We start from the raw sequence: 21697 nt of genomic DNA, 5'->3' as shown, positions 1-21697 counted from the left end.
ACCAGGATCCGGTTTTAGAATAGGATAGTTAAGTTCCTGTTTTATAAGAGTCAGTCCCAAAGATGACACTCGACAGTCCCAAACTCAAAGAGGTATGAAGCAAAATGAAAGAGACTCTTGTTCTACTGGTAGGTTTTGACACCCATGCCTCAACTCCCAGTAGTTGTGAGGATTCAAAACTTACAAAGTTTACTTAGAACACAGTGCCTGGAACATAGTAAATCATCTTGCGTGCATGCTAAGTTGCTTCAGTGATGTCTGACTCTTTGCAATCCTATGAATTGTAGCCGGCCAGGCTCCTCTGTCCATGGGATTCTCCAGAAAAGAATATTGGAGTGGGTTGCCATTCCCTTCTCCAGGGGATCTTCCAGGCCCAGGGATTGAACCCATGTCTCTTGGATTGGCAGGTGGATTCTTTACCACTGTGAGCTTCTCTTTTAGCTTAGTTGGTAAAGAATCTGCCTGCAATGCAGGAGACGCCAGTTCACTACCTGGGAAGCCCAAACCATCTTAGTATTGCTATTGCTAAGTCACTTCAGTCACGTCCGACTCTGTGTGACCCCATAGACGGCAGCCCACCAGGCTCCCCCGTCCCTGGGATTCTCCAGGCAAGAACATTGGAGGGGGTTGCCATTTCCTTCTCCAGTGCATGAAAGTGAAAAGTCAAAGTGAATTCGCTCAGTCGTGTCCAACCCTCAGTGACCCCATGGACTGCAGCCTTCCAGGCTCCTCCATACATGGGATTTTCCAGGCAAGAGTACTGGAGTGGGGTGCCATTGCCTTCTCCATCTTGGTGTTAGCTATTATTAATATTTGTGTGTGTCTGTGTGTGAATGAGAATTGATTGTTAATGGAACTGAATAGAAACAAGATAGAAGAAATGATTTCAAAACTCTCATTCTTTAGACCTGAAGATAGAAGCACAAAATTGGATTCATAGAGGATAGTTCAACATCAAGTCAGAAACTGATGGGGCTAACTGAATAAATAGTAAATCTGTGGCAAGAACTAAGTGTATAAGTGGATTCAGTCAAGAGAAATCAAATCGTGTTTTTAACAGTCTGTGTGTTCTTACTGATTTACTTAATAGTTAAGTATTGCTATATGATGAACACTGCTATGAGAATGAGTAAATCTAAGTCTGAAGCTTGCGAGAAAGTGGCCATGTAACTTGAACTTAAAGCTAAAGAAATAGAAGTCTTTCTCTATAAATTCTGAAAATCAGATTTTACATGTTTTGAGTTTTGGTGGTTCTTTAATGTAACTCCTGCCTAAACATTATATACTGTGGTTATTAACAAACATTAATAAACTTGGCTTTAACTTTATTTTATAGATAGTTTTACCATTATGATTACTAAAAAAGAAAGATATACTGGGATTATAGCTCTAGCTCTTCTGACTTAGGTCCATTTTTCCCACAGTGTTTTTGCAGAACATTGGTTTTATAAGAGCTCTAACAAAGGATTTTCTTGTCAGTAAGTTTGTGAAGAGCTGCATTTTGTATGTTCAGTTTAGATACATAATCTAAATAACTTGCAAGGCAAAAAGCAAACACTCCTTGCTTATTCCAATGTCGGGAGCCAGCGTGAGGACCTCTGCCCGTGGCAAAGGTCATGAGGAAGGAGGCTCGACATACGCAAAGGTGGGATCGAGCCTCAGGAGTCCCCCTGGAAATTCTCGAGCATCTACCCCCAAAACCAGAGTCTGCCTACTTTACTACTTTGTGCTCTCACCTACACCTCTGACTTTACGCGGGGCTGTCCCCCACCACCTCTTTCGGAGAAAGAGTTAACTTAGAGCTCCAGTTAAAAATAATTCCTGGGCGTGATAGGAGTGTTTCAACCTACAAACTCCTCTGAAGGTTCTCTAGCCCACCTGACAGGCTTGTCCGGCCACATGTGATTGTTCACAGCCTCTCAACCGTGAGAGGCACGAGATGTTTTAAACCTTCTAAAAACAGGTTCTTTAGAGAAGTTAAAAAACTATTAGTATAGTATAGTGGGCTGATTAGAAATTGTATTGGTGAAGAGTTTTTCATTTGTTGAGCCAATGTTTACGGCTATATCTCCATATCTCTTGTCCCTTATACACATTAATGAATATAACTAACATATAAGAGAAATAAGTATTAACCTTTGATATTAATCACGTTGAACCTTAGGCTAAGTAAATTCTTTTCTTAATTAAAACCCACTACATCCCCACCCTATAGGAATGTAACTTTATCTGGTACCTTCAGAAGGTGGCGTCTGTTTTAAAAATAATCACCCCTGGAGAAATAAGTGTTCTAGTTGACTGACCGCTGTCACAAGGAGAGGGTCATAAATTGTCAGCAGGCCCCCTGGCCAAAAGATGATGTAACACCCCTAAGACCTCTGTATACATTTGTATGAAACACCTGACTTTAATAAAAGTCAGGACTGCTGACCCCGCGTGACTTTTGTATAACATCTCAGTGTATAAAAACAGACCCTGGAAAAATAAAAAATGGGATAAGTTCCTCAAAAGACTGGTCTCCCCATGTCGTTCTTTCTCTCACCTTCTGGCTGAATCCCCATCTAGAACGTGGAGGCTCGTCAAGCCTACTAATTATGCCTGGGCTTCCAAGATCTGACTGGGGAGGCCTTAGTGTCTCCTCTCCTTCGGGAGAACGGGAGGACGCCTGTGGCCTACGTAGGTGATGTAAATTCCTTGTCTTGGAATTTTACTAGCTTTCCACGTAAACCAAGTTATTCAGCCTCTTTTCTCCACTGAATTTTCCTACTGAGCTATCCTCATTCTATTACTCTTTATATCTCTAATTAATATTTAATTAAAGCTATCGTATACTGATTGCCGAAGCCGTCTCTCCTTCGAATTTCCCTGGATCCACCAGGGCTGGACCCCGACACAGTCTTTTCCAAATGTTGTTTCTAGAATCATTTTCTATGTAAGATACAGAGCCTACCTCATAACTACTTTTCATACTTTTTTTCTTCCTTCATTTGTCAAATCTTCAAGCCTTTTTCTTTTTTCCCTTTCTGTCATATGTTTGCCTGCTCGCCTTACTTATAATTTGGTGCAAACTTCAAATGATGCTGTGTAAGACTAAATAGGCAAAATCCTAGAGCAAGCTTATGAATAAAATGCTTCAGCACTTAAACAGACTTTTCATTTATACTTCAAAGCATAGAAATTAGAGAAAATTGTAAAATGAATGCCCACAAATTCCTCATTGAGCTTCAGCAATTATCCACTTATGGCCAATCTTTTTTTGTCTATATTCCACCCACCACAACACTCTACCTCCTTGTTTTGGAGCCATTCCCAGTCATACCATTTCAGCTGTAAGCCTTTCAGTGTGTCTCTTTGAATATTAGAGGCCAAATAAAATAAAACAATACTATTATTATACCTAAAAATTATTATTATTCCTTAAATATTATTAAATTCCCAGTCAGAGTTTACATTTCCCTGATTTTCTTACAAATATTTTACTTTCTTCCTTTAGGGATCCATAATAAATGCATATTTTGATTTAGCTTGATTGATATTACACAATTATAAATTCATAGATTTAAACATTTCATGGGTATTGATCCATTGTTCTCAGTTACTGATGTGTCCTGGCTTTGGCTAGTGGCTACTTATATAGGTTTGTTGTGAGTTGTTTTGACAGGACTCTAATGGGTTATGATATTTTCTTTCTTTCTGGTATGAAAAGGTGTTCCAGGTTCATCTTATACATTTTCTCTTCCAGACCATGAACTGGCCATTTCTCTAAGGAGCTCTGGTTCTTATTACTGGGAAAGGTATTTAAAGACCATAGTCTGAGTACTAAGCATGCTCATTACTACTGAGTATGTTAATTATAACAATTTTTTTCAGAGGTCAGAGCTGGGGGTGGGGGAAAAAAATGCATTCATATACAGATGTGCACATATACATATACATGTATAGCACATATATACACACGTATAAAGAAAATAAATTGAAGGCTCCTGATATTTCCCATATAATTCTGTACTGTGTGGTTTTTATACACACACACATATACAGGTATGCCCTGTTTTACTGTGCTCTACTTTATTGCAGTTTGCAGATATTATTGTTTGTTTGACAGATTGAAGGTTTGTGGCAGTGCTTCTTTATGCTGATCTGTCGCCACCATTTCCCAACAGCATTTGCTCACTGTATGTCTCTCTATCACACTTTGGTAATTTCTGCAATATTCCGAACTTTCTCATTATTATTATTATATTTGTTCTGGTGACCACAGAACAAATGGTGGTTGTTTGGGAGCACCATAAACTGTGCCCATATAAAATAGCAGATTCAGTCAATAAATGTGTTCTGACTGCCCTGTCAAGCAGCCATTCTGTATCTCTCCCTCTTCTCGGGCCTTCTTGCTCCCTGAGACAAAATAACCTTGGAATGAGGCCAGTTGATAACCCTACAGTGGCCTCTAAGCATACAAGTGAAAGGAAGAGTCTCACGTTGCTCACTTTAAGTCAAAGGCTAGAAAGATTAGGCTTAGTGAGGAAGGTATATCAGAAGCTGAGCTAGGACAAAAACGAGGCCTCCTGTGCCAGTTATTCAAGGTGTGAACACAAAGGAAAAGTTCTTGAAGGAAATTGAAAGTGCTACTCTAGTAAACACAAGAATGAAAAGAAAGTGAAACAGCCTTACCGCTGATGTGGAGAAAGTTTAGTGGTCTGGAGAGGACATCAATCCAGCCACAGTATCCTCATAAAGAAAGAAAGTGAAGTCGCTCAGTCATGTCTAATCCAGAGCAACGCCCTGTCTGTTTTCAATATTGTGAGGGCTGAGAGAGATGAGGAAGCTTCAGAGGAAAAGTTTGAAGCTAGCAGGGATTGGTTCATGAGGTTTAAGGAAAGAATCTATCTCCATAATACAAAAATGCAAGTGCCAATACAGAAGCTGCTGTGAGTTATTGGTAAAATAATTAATGAAGATGGCTACTGTAAACAAATTTTCAGTGTAGATGAAACAGCCTTATATTGAAAGAAAATGCCGTCTAGGATATTCATAGCTAGAGAAAAGTCATGGCCTGACTTCAAAGCTTCAAAGGTCAGGTGACTTTTGTTTGGGGCTCACGAAACTGATGCCTTGAAGCTGAAACCAGAACTCACTTAGCATTCCAAAAATCCCAGGCTACTTAGATTTATGCTAATTTTACTCTGCCTTATAATGTGTAAATTTTGAGTAGGGAATGGCAACCCTCTCCGGTATTCTTGCCTGGGGAATCCCATCGACAGAGGAGCTTGGAGGGCTGCAGTCCATGGGGTCTCACAGAGTCAGACACAACTGAGACCAACGCATACGCATAACGGGTAAATTGAACAACAAAGCCTGGATGACAGCACCCAGTAAATAATTTTAAAACTAAAACTTTAGAGAGTTGTAGATTCACCTTGTACATTTGAAGTACGTATTGAATATAGAGATGTGCAAAATTAGATCATAAGAAATTTTTGAAGAACTTACTATAGATGACATCACTAACATCACTAACATTTTCTTTAGCTGGATGAAAACATGAATTTTATGAGTAGACATTTTGTGTGAGATAGTTGGAATTCCTTGCAGGAATGTGCTTTTATGTAATATTTACAGCCTCAAAAACTTAATTTGTTTTTGGACTTAAATATTATATATAAGTACTTAAAATTTCTTTAGTTATATGACATGATGGGGTCATGGACTAAAAATTTCTGAGCTACATTTTAATAGGCATGAAATCTTTTAAAGTAACCATAAATTTATATGTGTAGATTTAAAAGTTTTACCTGGGGACTTTATATCATACTACTCGTGGTCAGATGTCATTAAACATGTAATTGTTTCTACATTTCACATTATGCTGTACTTTGAGGTTTTGCTGTAAATCTTTGGTGACAGTTATTTTGGTTTGTTGCTAATGTTGATTTATATTAGTTCACATTACTTTAATTTGAAAGCACTCTTTCTGAACCAGCCATTTAATGTAGCAAGTATTTAGGCTTGACTGTTTACTCAGTTTTCATTATATGCAACTCTGAAAGCTTTGTAGGGAAGTTCTTTAGTTTTCAATAGAAAAGCTCAGTTTTTTTTCTTCATTGAGATATTTGTATTTTGTATTAGTGATGGATCAGGCATTTTATGGTATTTGTGATTATTTGATGTAATTTAAGTATAAATACACATGCAAAATTATCCTTAAATTTATTAGAGGTTTCTAGTTTCTAGTTACTGTATGAGTCATTTGTGAATTAATAAGAATTAAAATACAAAACCAGAATCTTGAAGTGCTTTGCAGTTATTGCCCTGAGTAGCAGTTATCATTTTACTGTAGACTTGGAGACATAGTTCTTCTAGTCACATATTGGCCAGTAGTGAAATAGCTCTACTCAAATCACTAGGCTGACTTTAGAAATAAATAACAATGTAAAGTAAATTATAAACTGCAATAATAAATAGTAAATAGAGAAATAAACCACAAAGCAAAAATAGACAACTGTCTTCACTTGTATTTAATATTAGGTACTATAACATTTCATTGTTTTCTTCATAAATTATTAATGTTCTGTATTCCAATGTTTTTCGTTGTTTTAGGCTGCAGTTCATGGAGCTCGTTTCAAAGGGCAGGATCTAAAGCTGGCATGGAATAAGCCAATAACTAATATTTCAGCTGTCGAAACAGAAGAAGTTGAACCTGATGAAGAGGAAGTATGTTTTTTTTTTTTTTTTCATTTGCTTTTACCCTTAAATGTTTATTTTTATATAAAATATGATCTATGGCTGTGATTTTAACATAAAGCTTTTATTCCTGAGCTACTTTCCAGGCAGGGGATAGCAGATAAAATGCAGATGATTAAATTTTATGTATTAACGATAACTGTGGATTTCTAATCCAAAAAGAATATCTGAAAATCATATATATACTCAGTTTTCATTTATTCTTAGAAGACAATAATTGCTCATTAGATTTTTATCCACAGGAAGTCTTGTGATATTTTAAGTTTTAGAGTATATATTTACTTAATTACTTTATTGACATTTCAGGTTTTAATTCATATCATTTTAGTTCATTAGAATGAATGCCTGCTATATGGTAGATACTGCAATAGGCAGAAAAATGAATAAGACACGGTCCCTATCATCAAGGAGCAATACAATCTGGAAAAGAAGGTGGTGATAGACACAAGAAACTAATTATAATAAAAGGCAGATTGATATGGTGAATAAAGATTTGAACAATATGCTGTGGGTACGCAGAGGAAGGAATAATTGTTTCTTTCCAGAAGAATCTTGAAGGAGGTGGTAGCAGTGTAGCTGAACCCCAAGTGATAAAAAAAAAAAAGCTTTTCATAACCAAGAACTTGGACTGGTAATAGTTAGAGAGGCATTATAATTGGCAGAGATATAGGTGTGGAATAGTATATTTTTTCTTGCATAACAGCAGTTAGTCTTATGGCTGAGAGGGGGGAGCATAAAGACCACTGAAGTGGGAGAGCCCTTTGAAACCAAAAATCTAAAATAAGCAACTGTCTTTTGTTTAATCATGAAATAAGCTGTAGGAAAAAAAATTGAGGAAGTTAAGGAATAAAGGTAAGGTGGGAAAACTAAATGGTTCCATGTTTTACCTTGATTAGATTTTCATTATGGCACTTCATTTTGTTTGGAGAGCATTTGAGGCTGTTATACATGTCCATAGTCAAATGCAAGAATAAAATGTGTATTTTGAAACTCATATACATGATTTGTCATTTTATATTTTAGATTATACCTTTGTCCTTCCATGAGTTTGAATTGAATGGGGAGAAAAGCAGGAGAGCTCCTGGTATTAGGTATTTTGAAAAGTTTGAAAAGTAGTCTGAGAAGCTTTTATGAAGGGAATGGGGAAAAGAAAAGAATGCTGTAAAAGAAAATGTTTGTTACATACAGCAGAAAAGAAATATAAGTATTGATAAACTTTATTCAAGTTATTGGTTGATTTAGTGTCAGAGAAGAATTACTGATGTTTTCTTAAAAAAAAAAAAAAGGTGTGCAGCAATGTTTTGTAGGTATAGAAGATGGCATAATTTGATGAAGAGAGGCAGGAGAAATGGCATGTACAAAGGCTTACAACTTTGATTTTTTTTTTAGTGTCTGTGATGTAAGCAGTAGAATAGATAGTATTGAGAAACCTTTGAGTGGATAAAGGTTGCTTTTGTTTCTTGAATGGTCTAACTATAGAAATACCTTTTGTATTCGACTCTGTTGAGAGTAATCAGTATTTAAAAGTGTCACCTTTTTTCTTTTCTTTTTTTTTTGGGTAAATTCCTAAATGCATTTTAACCTAAAGTTTCAGGAAGAGTCTTTGGTGGATGATTCATTACTTCAAGATGATGATGAAGAAGAAGAGGACAATGAATCTCGTTCTTGGAGAAGATGATTTGACTGATCATTGATCTGCATATGATAGAACTCTACCTGTGTTTCATTAGTATTATCTAATGTACTTTTACATATTTGTAAAAACAATTTTTGGTAAAATGTAATGAAGATGGATTTCACAAATAGACAAAAGAGAAGAAAACTACCTTCTGAATCCTGTATTTTGAAAGATTGATGTTTGCGTTTTATTTCAGTAAACAATTGGTAAAGACATCACACTAGAAACATATGCAATGTTTTTATTACATACTTACTGAACATTACAGAATTATTTGGGTTCTTTGTAATTTAATGAATAGGTCTGAAGACTTAATGACCAATACTTGTTATAACTTAGAGAATTTTGTTTTACTCCAAATAAGGAATGAATTTGCATTTAAAATCTTAATGAATGTTTTCAAAAAATGAATAGATAACATAGTACTCTAACTAAAGTCTCCAAGTTATGTATTCATAATATTACATAGTAGTATGCTTAGGCTTTACTATGTATTAGCCTTTTGTTGGACTTGTGTATGTATTTTACCATATGGGTTTTAATGATAACGGTGTATGACTGCTTTGCATTTGAGTCCTTATGCATTCAGATGTTAAAAAATAAAGTGGAATGGTCTCTTGAAAAGAAAAGAAAAGAAAAAAGCAATGACAAAAAAAAAAGACAATGTTCCTTGATTTAAAAAAAGAAAAAAGAAAAAAAAAGAAAGAAAAGAAAAAGAATTAAAATAAATAGACCATTCCAGATGGTGATCTACCCTTCTCCCCAGTTATCACAAAAGGAGCTATAATCACTAACTTATTCTTAATAATGGTTACTGGTACCTTTACAATAATGTACAATCCATTGTTTAAAATTTATACCACTTCAGTTTGGTTTGATCCTATAAACTTTCAACAGATGTCTTAAAATTTAAAAGCAGGCTGATTAGTTTGGAACCAGACTTCAAGTAGAGATAACATTTGGTGAATAAGAAAACATCACATTACATTTTGGATGTATGAAAGAAAACTTGACCATTTGAAGATGTATGAATAAAGAAATGTACTATAGATACTACTTTAGGAAAGCACTGTTTGGTAAGTGTTCCAGTCTGATATTTTAAGTGTGCATTTCCTATACTTCTATAAAAAAAATCTTTGACATTTGCAACAATATTGTGATTTTTAAGTGGACTTCTCTCATGTTCTCTGACAACATGATCATTGAAAGTTGATATAGCAGTTTCTAGGAAATAAATGCGTTCTTTGTAGAATGGAGGGTGGGAGACTACATATTTATCTTTTAAAATTTATCCTTTTGGTTGCAAGTATTTCTGCCCCTTCTGAGATTACAGTGATTATATTGAAAATCACACACAAAAAAACTTTCTTCCCATGGTGGGGTCCTCACAGTCACAAACTGTAATTTCACCACCATAGTCTTTTGCCAGTGGAGTAGCTCATGGATGCTGTTCCTCTTTTTCTTTTCTTCCTCCACTTAAAGTTGTATATATACTCCCAACGGTAGTTCTGTTTCATAGGAACGTTTTGGCTTGCAGTTGATGCACATGTTTATATTTAAAATTTCACTGTCAGATGTCTTTTGTCACAATAGTGACTTTACTCAGAACTTCTTTACTATACTTAGAGCTGTGATATATTTTTATGTATAGTCTCTTGTATGTTGACTATGTGCTATTCTGATTCATTAGGTAAGTTTGTTTTCTTTTCTTTTTAGTAGTCGTGAAAGATGCCAAATTGGCAGAGGCTCACGTTTCTTCTCTTTACACCAAACAGGTATTATAAAGAAAGAAAATCTTTCAAAGGCCAGTTAAATCTCCATACTGATTTTTGGCTTTATAATTTGATTAGCAAATTTTAGTGTGCTATTGTGTAATTATTGTAAAATTCCCTTATAATGTAACTGAAATTATATATTGTTTATTTAAATTCATAAATAGCTAATCACTTTCCCTATTCTTAAATTCTGTCATAACCTAAAATTAAAATGTTTTACACCGTGTTGCTTTGAATGAATCAGAACGCAAGAATGTTTTGATTGGGTCCTAAAGTATGGGGATTAAATATTAGCAACATTTATCAGGTTCATAATTATATTTTTATTATCATTAATATTTTAATTGTAAATATTATTTAGTATTAAATTGCTATTGGATTTTTTAAATTAATGAGTATGTTTATAAAAAAAATACTAGTACTCTACATGTACTTTCATGTGTTCTCATTTAAAACTTAAGATATCCATTTTACAGGTAAGGAAACTTAGGCTAATAGAGATGGAATGACTTGCCCAAAGTGATAGCTAGTAAATAGAAGGACTAGATTTGAATACAGGCACTCTGATTTCAGTGCCAGCTTTTTTAAAAACTATGTTGCTACCTCCTTCGTAATTATTGATCGGGCATGAGATTGTGTTTGCAGTAAATGTAGTAGATGTTACACAAAATTACTAGTCTTTGGTCATTAGCCAGTTCATACCTTAACCATCCCTTTTAATACAGCACTTTGTTCATATCTCTGTTATAGTACTTATGTTGTAATATAGTTTATCTGGTTTATATGTCTGTCTTCCCCACTAGATTACAAGCTCCTCTAAGAAGGGGACCATGTCTTATTCATCTTTATCTCTAGTGATTATCATAAAACCTGGCTCATAGTGGACATTCAGTTGTTTGTGGGATGAATTAATGAATGAATGCATATTTAAATCTCCAATAATGGAGTGACAATTACCTCCCTTGTTAATTCTTATCAATTTTCCAGAAATCTTTCTTGAAGGTCTTCTCAATCAATTGGGATCATCTTAGTAAACAGTTGATTCTGTTAAGTATTGTACCAGTGGGGTTTCTTACAAATAGTGATGGAGGAGTATACACATAGTCTTAGCGGAATTTCCATAGCAATTAGTAAGCTATTAACATTTTGGAATATTAAATGTCTATTTCAGGAGTAAGATAGCCTTTTGGTTTCTATCATTGTGTAAGAACAGAAATGTCAAGAGCCACTAATCTAGTCCATCCCATTAATTTTTTATATTCAAAGATGAGCAAGTATAGAGTACTGGACAAGTGTTAAGAGATTTAGCTTTTGTTCCCAAGCTCTGTAACTAATTCTCTGGCCTTAGAAAAGTCTCTTAACTTATCCAGGGTTGTTTCCTTGTCTGTAAAATGAAAAGGGTTGGACTAGATGATCTCTTCGGAGAAGGCAATGGCACCCCACTCCAGTACTCTTGCCTGGAAAATCCCATGGACGTAGGAGCCTGGTAGGCTGTAGTCCATGGGGTCACTAAGAGTTGGACACAACTGAGCGACTTCACTTTCACTTTTCACTTTCAGGCATTGGAGAAGGAAATGGCAACCCACTCCGGTGTTCTTGCCTGGAGAATCCCAGGGACGGGGGAGCTTGGTGGGCTGCCGTCTATGGGGTTGCACAGAGTCAGACATGACTGCTGCAACTTAGCAGCAGCAGCAGATGATCTCTTAAGGTTCCTTTCACATCTTTAGTTTCCCTGGTAGTATATTAGTGTTTGATCTAAAACAGTTTAACATATCTATACCAGTTCTCCCTACCTGTTGTTGCTGTTACTGTTTCTATCATCAGTAGAAGCAACTTAGATTTGGTTATGATAAGTCATACAGTGTGTCTTGGTACAGTTTTGTATACTGTTCCAGATGTTTGCTTTTGCTACACAAATTACATTTAACCTAAAAAGTATAGATTAACTTCTGTATTCGCACTTTTTCTTCATACTTACAACTTCCTTTCAGTTCTAAACTCAGAGTTTAGAACTCTTTTTTATTATAGTATTTACCTAAAACTTGAAATACATTTTTTAATTCTGCAGTTTTCCTTAGAAGTTCTTTGCTATAGTATAGATCTGGGCTGAAGTGGGAATGAAGAAGGAATTGAGATGTAGACAGCTACTTTTTTCAGGAAAAAATGGAAGGAAATTATATATCATTTGTTAAAAGATTGATTAGGATTACCTCAAGGGATGGTGGAGTTGTCATTTTACATATTTCATTCAGTATCTTATGTCTCTACATAGCAGTGTTGTTTTAAATGTTATTGGATAATTGTAACATTTAAAAATTAATTTTGGTAGTTAACCAGTATTCAGCATTTAATGAAATCGTGTTGCATGAATGGGATAGTATTCCATAGCTCTTGTTTTATTTTGTGATATGATCAAATGTATCAAACGATAGTTTACTATTAAGATAAGACTTCACTGTTTTAGCTGACTACCTGTGAAAAGTATGGTTTAATTGGAGGAAATTTCTTCTTACTAGAACTGTTTTATGGGGACTGTATTTTCAGTCTTACTTGGAACAATACTCACTGGTTCTAAAGGTTATAAAAAGAAAGCAAACATTTGCTCATCTAGTATGTTGAAATATCAATGGCTATTTTAGAGTATCATACAAACTATCAATTTATATTTTCTTTCTTTTTTCCTTACCTGTAGTGTAAACTAATTATAGAAAAATAGTTTTAGTCCTAGAATTTATGTAAACATTTGTAAGATTTTTTTTTTCTTCCCTTACAAAAAAAATCTTAGCATTTTAAAACAAAAATGTCCTGTGTAAAAGTTTTGGCTTGTTAGCTTAGTTCAGTAAGCTTGTTAGCTTATTTGTGGTCCTTTACAGTGCTATTCCCATTCTTCTGAAACCCTATATGATTAAAAGTAGAAATTTAATCTAGGGATAAATCATGAACATACAATATTTGTAAGGCAGAAAGAAAAAATTTCCTTTTCCCATATTTTCAGAAACTATCTTATTAACTTTTGAACGGGCTAGTTGCTCTAAGGTATGTATACAGCATACAGGCTTTTAGAGAAGAATAGATTTTTTTGCTCTCTGATTATTGTATACCTATCAGATGACAGCAGATTATCTGACAGATAATCTGACAGATCTGATATCCAGAATAGCTATCTAAAAGACCCAAGAAAGAAAGAAACCTTGGTGAATTTGATTGACATGCATTAGTAATTTCTAATGAAAACGTTATACTTATTCAGTAGAGAAATTCCTAATTTGGTTCTTGCATTTTATCAGTATTATGTACTTATTAGATTAGTATAATTGAAGCATTTTTTACTTTTTTGTACCAATTTATGTTTCTTTTCTAACCCTTCCCTCCCTGTTACTTTATTTCATCCATCCTCTTATCTCATCATCCAAGTTAGTCTTCTTTTGTATACCAAACACTGTCTCATTTTGATATGTTCCTTTTTATTTACTTTTGTTGTTTATCATTATGCTTAGTATAGTATTTTATGTCATACAGTGTGATTGAAGAATGAAATGGTTATCCCATGGAGTTTAAGGAAATTACATATATAGCTCACGATTATTTTGTAGTCCTTGGGAAACTTAAGACAATTGTTCTTGCTTTTATTTTTTTATCAATATCTTGAAATTTGTTAATGATTTCTTAAAATTGTTACTTTTCCAACCCACACTGATAAAAATTTACTATATGGTCCATGATGACATTTCCTAATGAAAAATTTGGATCATAACCGTGTTGCCGAGCTGTTATCTGTGCAGCTTAATGAAGTGTGTTGCAGAGAGGTTTTGTTAAAATCATTTTAAACCATGGTTGATCTTTGTAAAATTTGTCTGCAACTTTCATTTTGATTCTTTTCTCAGATGTAATGTTTTTAAAAAGTTAAGGTCATTGTATGGTATGATTCAAGTTTTAGATTTATTTACTGTTTTCAAAGTTTTTTTTAATAGTCTTCTCTTTTTCCAGCAGAGGGAGATCATCATTGCCTGAATTTAGCTTTGTGACTACAACAGCAAGACCTGTTCCTGTCTGGAGACGACTGTTACAATAATATGACACTATCACTTTATGTTTGCCCTTTATCAGTTTGAATAGATGTTTACATGTACCATAATTAGCATTTTTATTTTTCCAGTTCAATTTTAGGGTACATCTGAGTCCAGAAGTAAATCTGAGTGTGTGCTTTGTCTGATCTTATACTTAAATGTTTTCTCCCCTTTATAGCTGTTTGTTTTTAAACACTCTAAGAAGGAAAAACAAATCCTCTTGGTTTTCCTAACATGAGATGAGTTTTCAGGCTCAGCCAAGTTGAAATTGTATCTAGGAAATCTATAAAGCCATGATACTATGTTCATCAGCATGAACAATCTAGAATGATGAAAATGATTAAAAAGTTAAACCGTGGTTTGGCTTTACTTTTTCTGGGCTTTAGGATACATTTCTGGAGTTAGGGTGGTTACTTACAATAATTTTGAACAAATGGTTAAAATATTTTTTTCACATGGTAATAACTTGCCTGTTTCTTCTAAATATATTTATTGAAGTCTACACCAAGGCCACTTACCCAAATAATTTTTAAAAAATTCTTAACTCTTCAAAGTCAACAAGGAGAATAATTTGCCTTTCAAGTAATATGGGATGATCTGTGAATTATAAATACTGAGAAATATCTAATGAACGTCTAATTTACACAGTGTTTCCTTGTTTTCTTCACTTGCAACAAAGACATCAAAGACAATCTTAAAAGCAAGGGGAAATAGTGTGTGTCTAACACTGTTAAAGACTGTAGATTTCTTGCCTTAAGAGGTGTATGTCCGTGTTCTTTATTTATAAGCAATATGGTGTAGAATTATTTATAAAGAGTGAAGTTAAATTTTATTCTAAATTTTCACCCAAAATACCCTCTTTATAATGAGCACCATAAAGTTTTCAGAACATTAATTTCTTAGTATTCCTTCTTGGATTCTCATTAACATTTTAGAAGTTAACACTTGATCACAAGTTTTCATTAAGAGTCCAAATTATATTTGATTCTCTTCACCCTTGTTTTCCTTTTGTTTTTAGTTCCATTCAGCCATGCTCACATTTTCACCTTTTTGTGCAAAGTTAACTGTTCTGCAAGCACTTTTTCTTGAGTATGCATTGCATTTGTCGCCAGGAAAAAAGAATGAATATGTCAGACATAATGTAAATTATCTATTTTGATTCATATTAATTGAAAACAGCATGGTTAATGTAGGCTTGGTTTAAAGGAACAGTAAGTATTTTGGAAATTTTTCTTATGTATGACCTTGTAGCCTACAAGGCATTTTAAAATTAGACTTTTGTATTAGTTCACATTGTAAACTAACGTGTGGCCACTGGGAGTTTGCAGATATTTTCCCAGATTAGTTCAGTATTTTTTCTTTGTAAGGAGAGCTTCTCTCTCTGTGTAATAGTTAGAATAGCTCTAACGTGCTGGGCTGAAAACCCAAAGATAATTCTCTGAAGAGACCGTACTTGGCTGTTATCAGCTTTGGGTTTGGTTAATAGCTGTGGATCACATACCACTACTCTCTCTTATTTTGTCATCTTCCTTTTTTTTCACCCCCTTGTTTTTAAATTAAAAACAAAATAAAGCAAAATGAAATTGAACATGCCATTGGGAATCAGAAGTTGAGATGATTTAATTCTCGTTAAAATCATTGCACTTTTTGAAAAATTGCTTTGAGATCTGGTAGGTCAGGTACATATTTTAATAATTTCCCATATGTTTATTAATTAAAGATGAGGATTTTCATTATTTCATTTTCCTGAAGAGGATTCTCATGGAGCTATATGTAGATAACTGTACAGAATCACTTTTGTGTAATTGAATGAAGCAGTTTACCTCTGCACGATTGCATTATGAAAGCCTTTTATATATCTTTATATTTTTCAATATACTTAGATTTTACACTATTAGCTGCCCTAGTCATGCTATATGTGTGTTTTTTTTTTCAAATAGAGTTTATAAATATTTGTGCTCAAAGTACAGATCAATTGAATATTTTTGGTCTTGTTTACAAGAGAAATAATAACTTTAAAGCGATGCAGCCCCTCAAGTGTCTTAGGAAAAAGTCATTGGTGCTACAAAACCTTTCAATATCATTTTTCAACCTGTTATCCAGACTTTGCTGAGCTTAAATCTATGATTGCTTATAACTTAATCTAATCTAGCAGCATAATTATAAAAGTGGTCTGTGATGAGCCAGGTAAAGAGCCCAGCCAATTAGAAACACCCTGTAATTTAAAGAGAATGATGCAGAATGACATACTAATTGGTGTCCAGCTTCCCAGAAAGAAAACATTTTCTTCAATTTGTCAGCAGCTCTTTTGATAAGAGGAATGGTTAATATGACTAGACTAAAAAAAAAAAAAAAAATGATACGTTGAGCATGGCTCAGTTTTCCCAGTTGCAAATGGAAAACTTTTCTAATCCTAAAAAATGGTGTAATCCTCTTCTGCATTCAATTCCCATCTGTCTTTTACTCATCAGGAGGCAGGGTAATTCTTAAATATTTATAGAACATTTGATGAGTTGTAAAGAGATGTATTATTTACATTGTACAAGTTTTGTGTTGATGTGCAGATTTTCTGCATCTGCAAGACTTCATTCCAGCATCTTAGTGAATGTTCTTAGGATACAGTTTTTAAGTATCAGCAAAGCATTCATAGATGTTTACTTTTGATTCTCAGAATCCTGAACCTGTTTTGGGTGTAATATTACTTCAGAACATGTCTGGCACAAGATTTCCTTTAATAGTGGTTTAGTTGAACTCAATTTCTGTGGATTGTTGAACCTAAAAGCACCAAAGGAATTCTTTCTTGTCTGGAGACTGGATTATTCCAATTTTTAATACCTGTGCCCATAAGTATCCCATTTCATGAATGTGTGTTGGCATGGGGGGAAAATTCCCTGCTCTTTGAGTGGAGCGAAAGTAATTGGTTAAGCTGTAGCAGCTTTTTTGTTTATTTTTAAAGTGATAAAACTTGAAAATGGTAAAACTTGAACTAGAAAACTACTCTTGTATGCCTAGAATGTTTATAGTATTATGTGTTTATGTGGGGTTGTCAACATTTTTATTATTTATAGTTGAATTATGTTGTTTTGTTTGTTAATACCCATAATGTTTATTATTTTTATATTTTGAAAATTTTTTAAATAAAATAGTCTTACTAAAAGCAGTTGTTAACTTTTTAAAATTGTCCTGCATTTTGCATCAATTATATTAACATAGAGTAGAAAGGAGAATTTGCAGCTCTCAGGCATTGCACAGTTGAAAATTCTGAAAATATTTATATGAAGAAATGGCTCTATATTGCCTCTTCCTCTCTTCACAGCCATTCTCACTTAAAATTGTTTTAAATCACCTTTGGTACCAAAGTGTTCTTGACTCCTTTTGTCACACATATACAAAAATCTTCCGTATCCCTTTTCTCCCTAGTTCCTGCCTATTTATTGCTGGAAATGTTCTCTCTATTTCATTTGGGGACTAAAAAGTTTCTCCTTATCATGAGTGATTGTATAACGATACTCTAATATCAGAGAAGGACTACCATAGATTCTGAAGTGAAATTAGAGACATGAAGCATTTCTGTCAACCTCGAAGGCCAATGAAAGTTTTCAGAACGTCCCTCCATAATTTTCAGTTTTCATCTGAATGTTTATTCTCCTGATCTAATTTGATCTGCTTTTCCAGCATTCAACATGTTCATTTCATGCTTTTATTGAGTGAACAGTATTGTGATATTTTTTGTTTTTGTTTTTTTTTTAATTGCAGATATTCCTTCTGTTATCTATAACATGGGTTAAATAAGTTTGGTAGTTGCCTATCTTCCACTATTTCTACAGGAAAATACATTATCATTTCAAAGTGCATAAGTCGATAAAAATCCAATTAGAGATCTGGTTATGAAATAGAAGTCTCTGGCTTGAAGTAGAGGATTTTGGTTAATACATGATGACAGTAAAATTATTAAAAATTATATAATATGTGGAATATTTGCAGAATAATCATGTTAGCCTTCACTTAACCTGGGAAATACTTCTGTATAGAGTATGAGTGGATTTGGTCTTTTTTAATCCTGTAAAAAATCACATATGACATACTGTCGAAAAGCTAGACATTCAAAATAAAAAGACAAAGAGGTAGGATGATAGAAAGCCTGTCATTTACAAATGATCCCCAGACATTTTAAAATGGGATTATATAATGCATATTGCTTTGTCTTTTCGGTGTATGGTAATAGGTTAATATACCATTTTTAAAGCCCCTCCATTTGTAGATGACTCACAGTGTATTGTCTCCTCATTTGGGGCACTTAGGACTTTTCCAGCTTTTATTTTATTGTAAATAATGCCATATCCTTAAACATCTTAGATTATTTCTTCAAGATATTTTCTCAGAACTGCTGCATCAAAGTACATTATTTTTTAAATGATATACTTTAATTTGATCTTTTATAGGCAGATAGGTATGAACACCTATTTTCATAATTTAGCTTTGGAAAAGACCATTCATTCAGTTTTCTTTGTAAATGTGTTGAACTTACTGAAATTGTTCTAAACATAGCAAATTAATGCTTGTTATAGTGGTTAAGCTCTTTTTATTTTCTATAGTATGTTGTGGCAGGATTTTATATTCCCTACTGTAGCAGTTTGTTTCCCCCTTGAGAAGTACAGATTTGTATACTTTTGTCACAGCATTTTATAAACTTTCAAGAACTTACACAGTCTTATAACTAGTCTTATTGGACAGTAGGGCAGATAACCTTTGTCTTTATTAAATAAGTTAAAATAAATGAAAGAATAAGGACTGGAATTTCCACTTCTTAATACCATAGCCACTATAAGAATACTCAAAGAGGTATCAAATAATTTACAGTAAAAACAAACTCCCCTTATTTTTTATCTCAGCTCTGCAAACTGCTTCCAGAAAAATTTGTCTTCCCCATGAAGTTCATGAACATTCGTGATTGAAGTACATAAAGAGAAGTAAACTGTGAAAAAAATTACGTAGAAATGAGAAAATGATGAGTTCCATATGTTTCCTTATATAAAAGTCCATTTTTAGAAGAGTCATTTTATTCAAAATAATAAGATTCCTTGCAAAATATTGCTTGAATATTTTCCTGAGCTATCCATGGTCATGTTTTATCTAATATTTTTTCTAATATATAATATGACAGTTCCAGTATTCAAGGGTTTTACAGTGTTACAGCAGAGTTTTCTTAAATTGATCATTAATTTACTTTTTATATATCTCAAATGTGTATTATTGAAGTACTATGCAAGAACTTGTATTCAGTGCTGTGAGAATCATTCTGATAATCTGAAATATAATATGCCCTGTATTTGTGTTGAAGATTTTGAATTTAGGTCATGGAGTTAATGAAAAGACCAATTTTATATTTCTGACTTCAAAGAGGGTACAGTACAAATTACCAAAAAGTAAACCTTAAGAGTCTCACATTTTGACCTTCTTTTTCCTAATGTTAAAATGCTATTTGTCCTTAATATCTCATTTAAATCAGAATTTTCAGGGACATTACCAATCTATTTTTTTTTAAGTAACATCTGTGACTTAAAACTTAATAGATACCCTTTATTTTTTTTTAAATTAAAGTCTGTGTTGGAGAAATACTTAGAAATTATAACTGAAAGTTTGGAGTTAGAAGCAAATTTGTACTAAGTTTAATGCAGTATTTTGCTTGTTTAGGGTTTTGGTTTTTGGTGATAAATAACTAGTAGATGATGTGCCAGCTTTACATTTTTTTTCTTATCAAGTTAATATTCAGAATTAACAAATTAATGATTAAAAACGAGATCTCTGGCATTTAACAGTTGTCATGTCTGCCTAAGGTAAGAATTTAAGTAAAAATCAAATAGGTATCTTGACAAAAACACTGAATACTGAACCAGTTACTAGTCATGACAGTCCTCATGCATGTCATATTTAGAATAGTATGAAAACTGCATATATTAAAAACAATTGTAACCAACAATTCAGTCAACCTAAAAGAAGTAGGTCTTTTAAATTTTGTTTTGTCAAGGTCTCCAGTGGAAAGGACTTCCCTGGTGGCTCAGACGGTGAAGAGTCTGCCTGCAATGCAGGAGACCTGGATTCGATCCCTGGGTTGGGAAGATCCCCTGGAGAAGGAAATAGCAACCCACTTCAGTATTCTTGCCTGGGAAATCCCATGGACAGAGGAGCCTGATGGGCTATGGTCCATGAGGTCGAAAAGAGTCGGGCATGACTTAGCGATTAAACCACAAGCAGTGAGAAAAGGAGAGAATTCCCAGAGTGGGAGTGCTCACAAAGGAACAGATCCATCTAAGGTGCCAAGGATGGGAAAAGGATAGGCTATAGATTTAGTCCTGCATTTGTGGAAGTTCTGACCTGGAAGCAAGTAGTACATTTTCATTTTTCTCAACTGATAAGCTTTATGTAGCACCAAAAGACAAGGAAATTCCATGGAAAAGCATGTCTCCAGAGCACATCTATTCAGGGTCCTACCTGCGTTTCTCATGGGAGAGCAAGATGGGGATTATGATAGCAATTTGAGCTAGTTCTTATGTCCCTCCTCACAAAGAGCTCTAATCTGACAAGAGAGCATAAGCCATACCATTTACGCCTAATGTCCGGATTTGATGTCCCAGATTTTTTTTTTTTTTTCCTATTTTTACTGTGCTGTGTACGTAACCTACCTGTAGTAGTTCTTCCTCAGTTGGACCTGGAAATGTTCCAAATGTGAACAATTACGTATGTTCCAAATGTGAACAAATATGGTGTACTGCATACAGTAGATAGAAAAATCATTTGTATTTCTAAATACTACCTTGGAATACAAGGAGGCTGGAATTAAAAATACAGTGCCAATTCTAGTAAATGAAAAAGTCACATACTTAGGTGTAAATCTAACAAAGTGTGTGCAGGACTTGTCTGCTGAAAACTACAAAATGCTGATAAAAAGTATCAAAGGAGACCTAAGGAAATGGAGAGACAGTCCTATGTCAGAAAGCCCAAAAGTAAATATGTCAGTTCTCCCAGAACTGGTAAACAAATTTAACACTGATAACACAGGTTTAACATAATTTTGTGTGTGTGTGGACACAAGATTGTACTAAAATTTATATGGAAAGGCAAGAGAACTAGAATAAAACAATTTTTTAAGAGACTAATAAAGTGGAAGAAATCCAATTTTAAGAGTAATTTTATAGCTAAAGTTATCGAGACTGTTCTTTTTTAAAACTTTTTATTTTGTATTGGGATATAGCTGATAACTATGTTGTGATAGTTTGAGGTGAATGGCAAAGGGATTCAGCCATACATACACATGTATCAATTCTCCCCCAAAGCTCCCTGACTATCTCTTCTCATCCTTCTCCTGGACAATCATAAGCTTGATCTTGAAGTCTCTGAGTCTGTGTTTTGTACGTAAATTCACTTGTATTATTTCT

At 33.9% G+C, this 21697-nt stretch overlaps 1 protein-coding gene across 19 annotated transcripts in view; it reads left to right on the top strand.

The window, feature by feature from the left end:
- RBM26 (RNA binding motif protein 26) overlaps positions 1-17418 on the top strand; it is an 83111-nt gene extending 65693 nt beyond the window's left edge. For 13 of the 19 annotated variants that reach the window (XM_027557772.1, XM_027557782.1, XM_027557781.1 and 10 more), the window contains 3 exons: positions 6598-6711; positions 8330-10194; positions 14182-16619. In XM_027557772.1, the coding sequence (XP_027413573.1) occupies positions 6598-6711; positions 8330-8419 (204 nt within the window). In that variant the 3' untranslated portion in view covers positions 8420-10194; positions 14182-16619. Of the gene's footprint in view, positions 1-6597; positions 6712-8329; positions 10195-14181 lie in introns of all 19 variants that reach the window. The other 6 variants (XM_027557764.1, XM_027557766.1, XM_027557762.1 and 3 more) reach the window with 6 other exon arrangements.
- The last annotated feature ends 4279 nt before the right edge of the window (positions 17419-21697 follow it).

Source organism: Bos indicus x Bos taurus, chromosome 12 (genome assembly GCF_003369695.1).
Source record: "Bos indicus x Bos taurus breed Angus x Brahman F1 hybrid chromosome 12, Bos_hybrid_MaternalHap_v2.0, whole genome shotgun sequence".
NCBI lineage: Eukaryota > Metazoa > Chordata > Mammalia > Artiodactyla > Bovidae > Bos > Bos indicus x Bos taurus.
The sequence above is the reverse complement of the archived record's forward strand: the minus strand, read 5'-3'. Positions and strand labels throughout refer to the sequence as shown.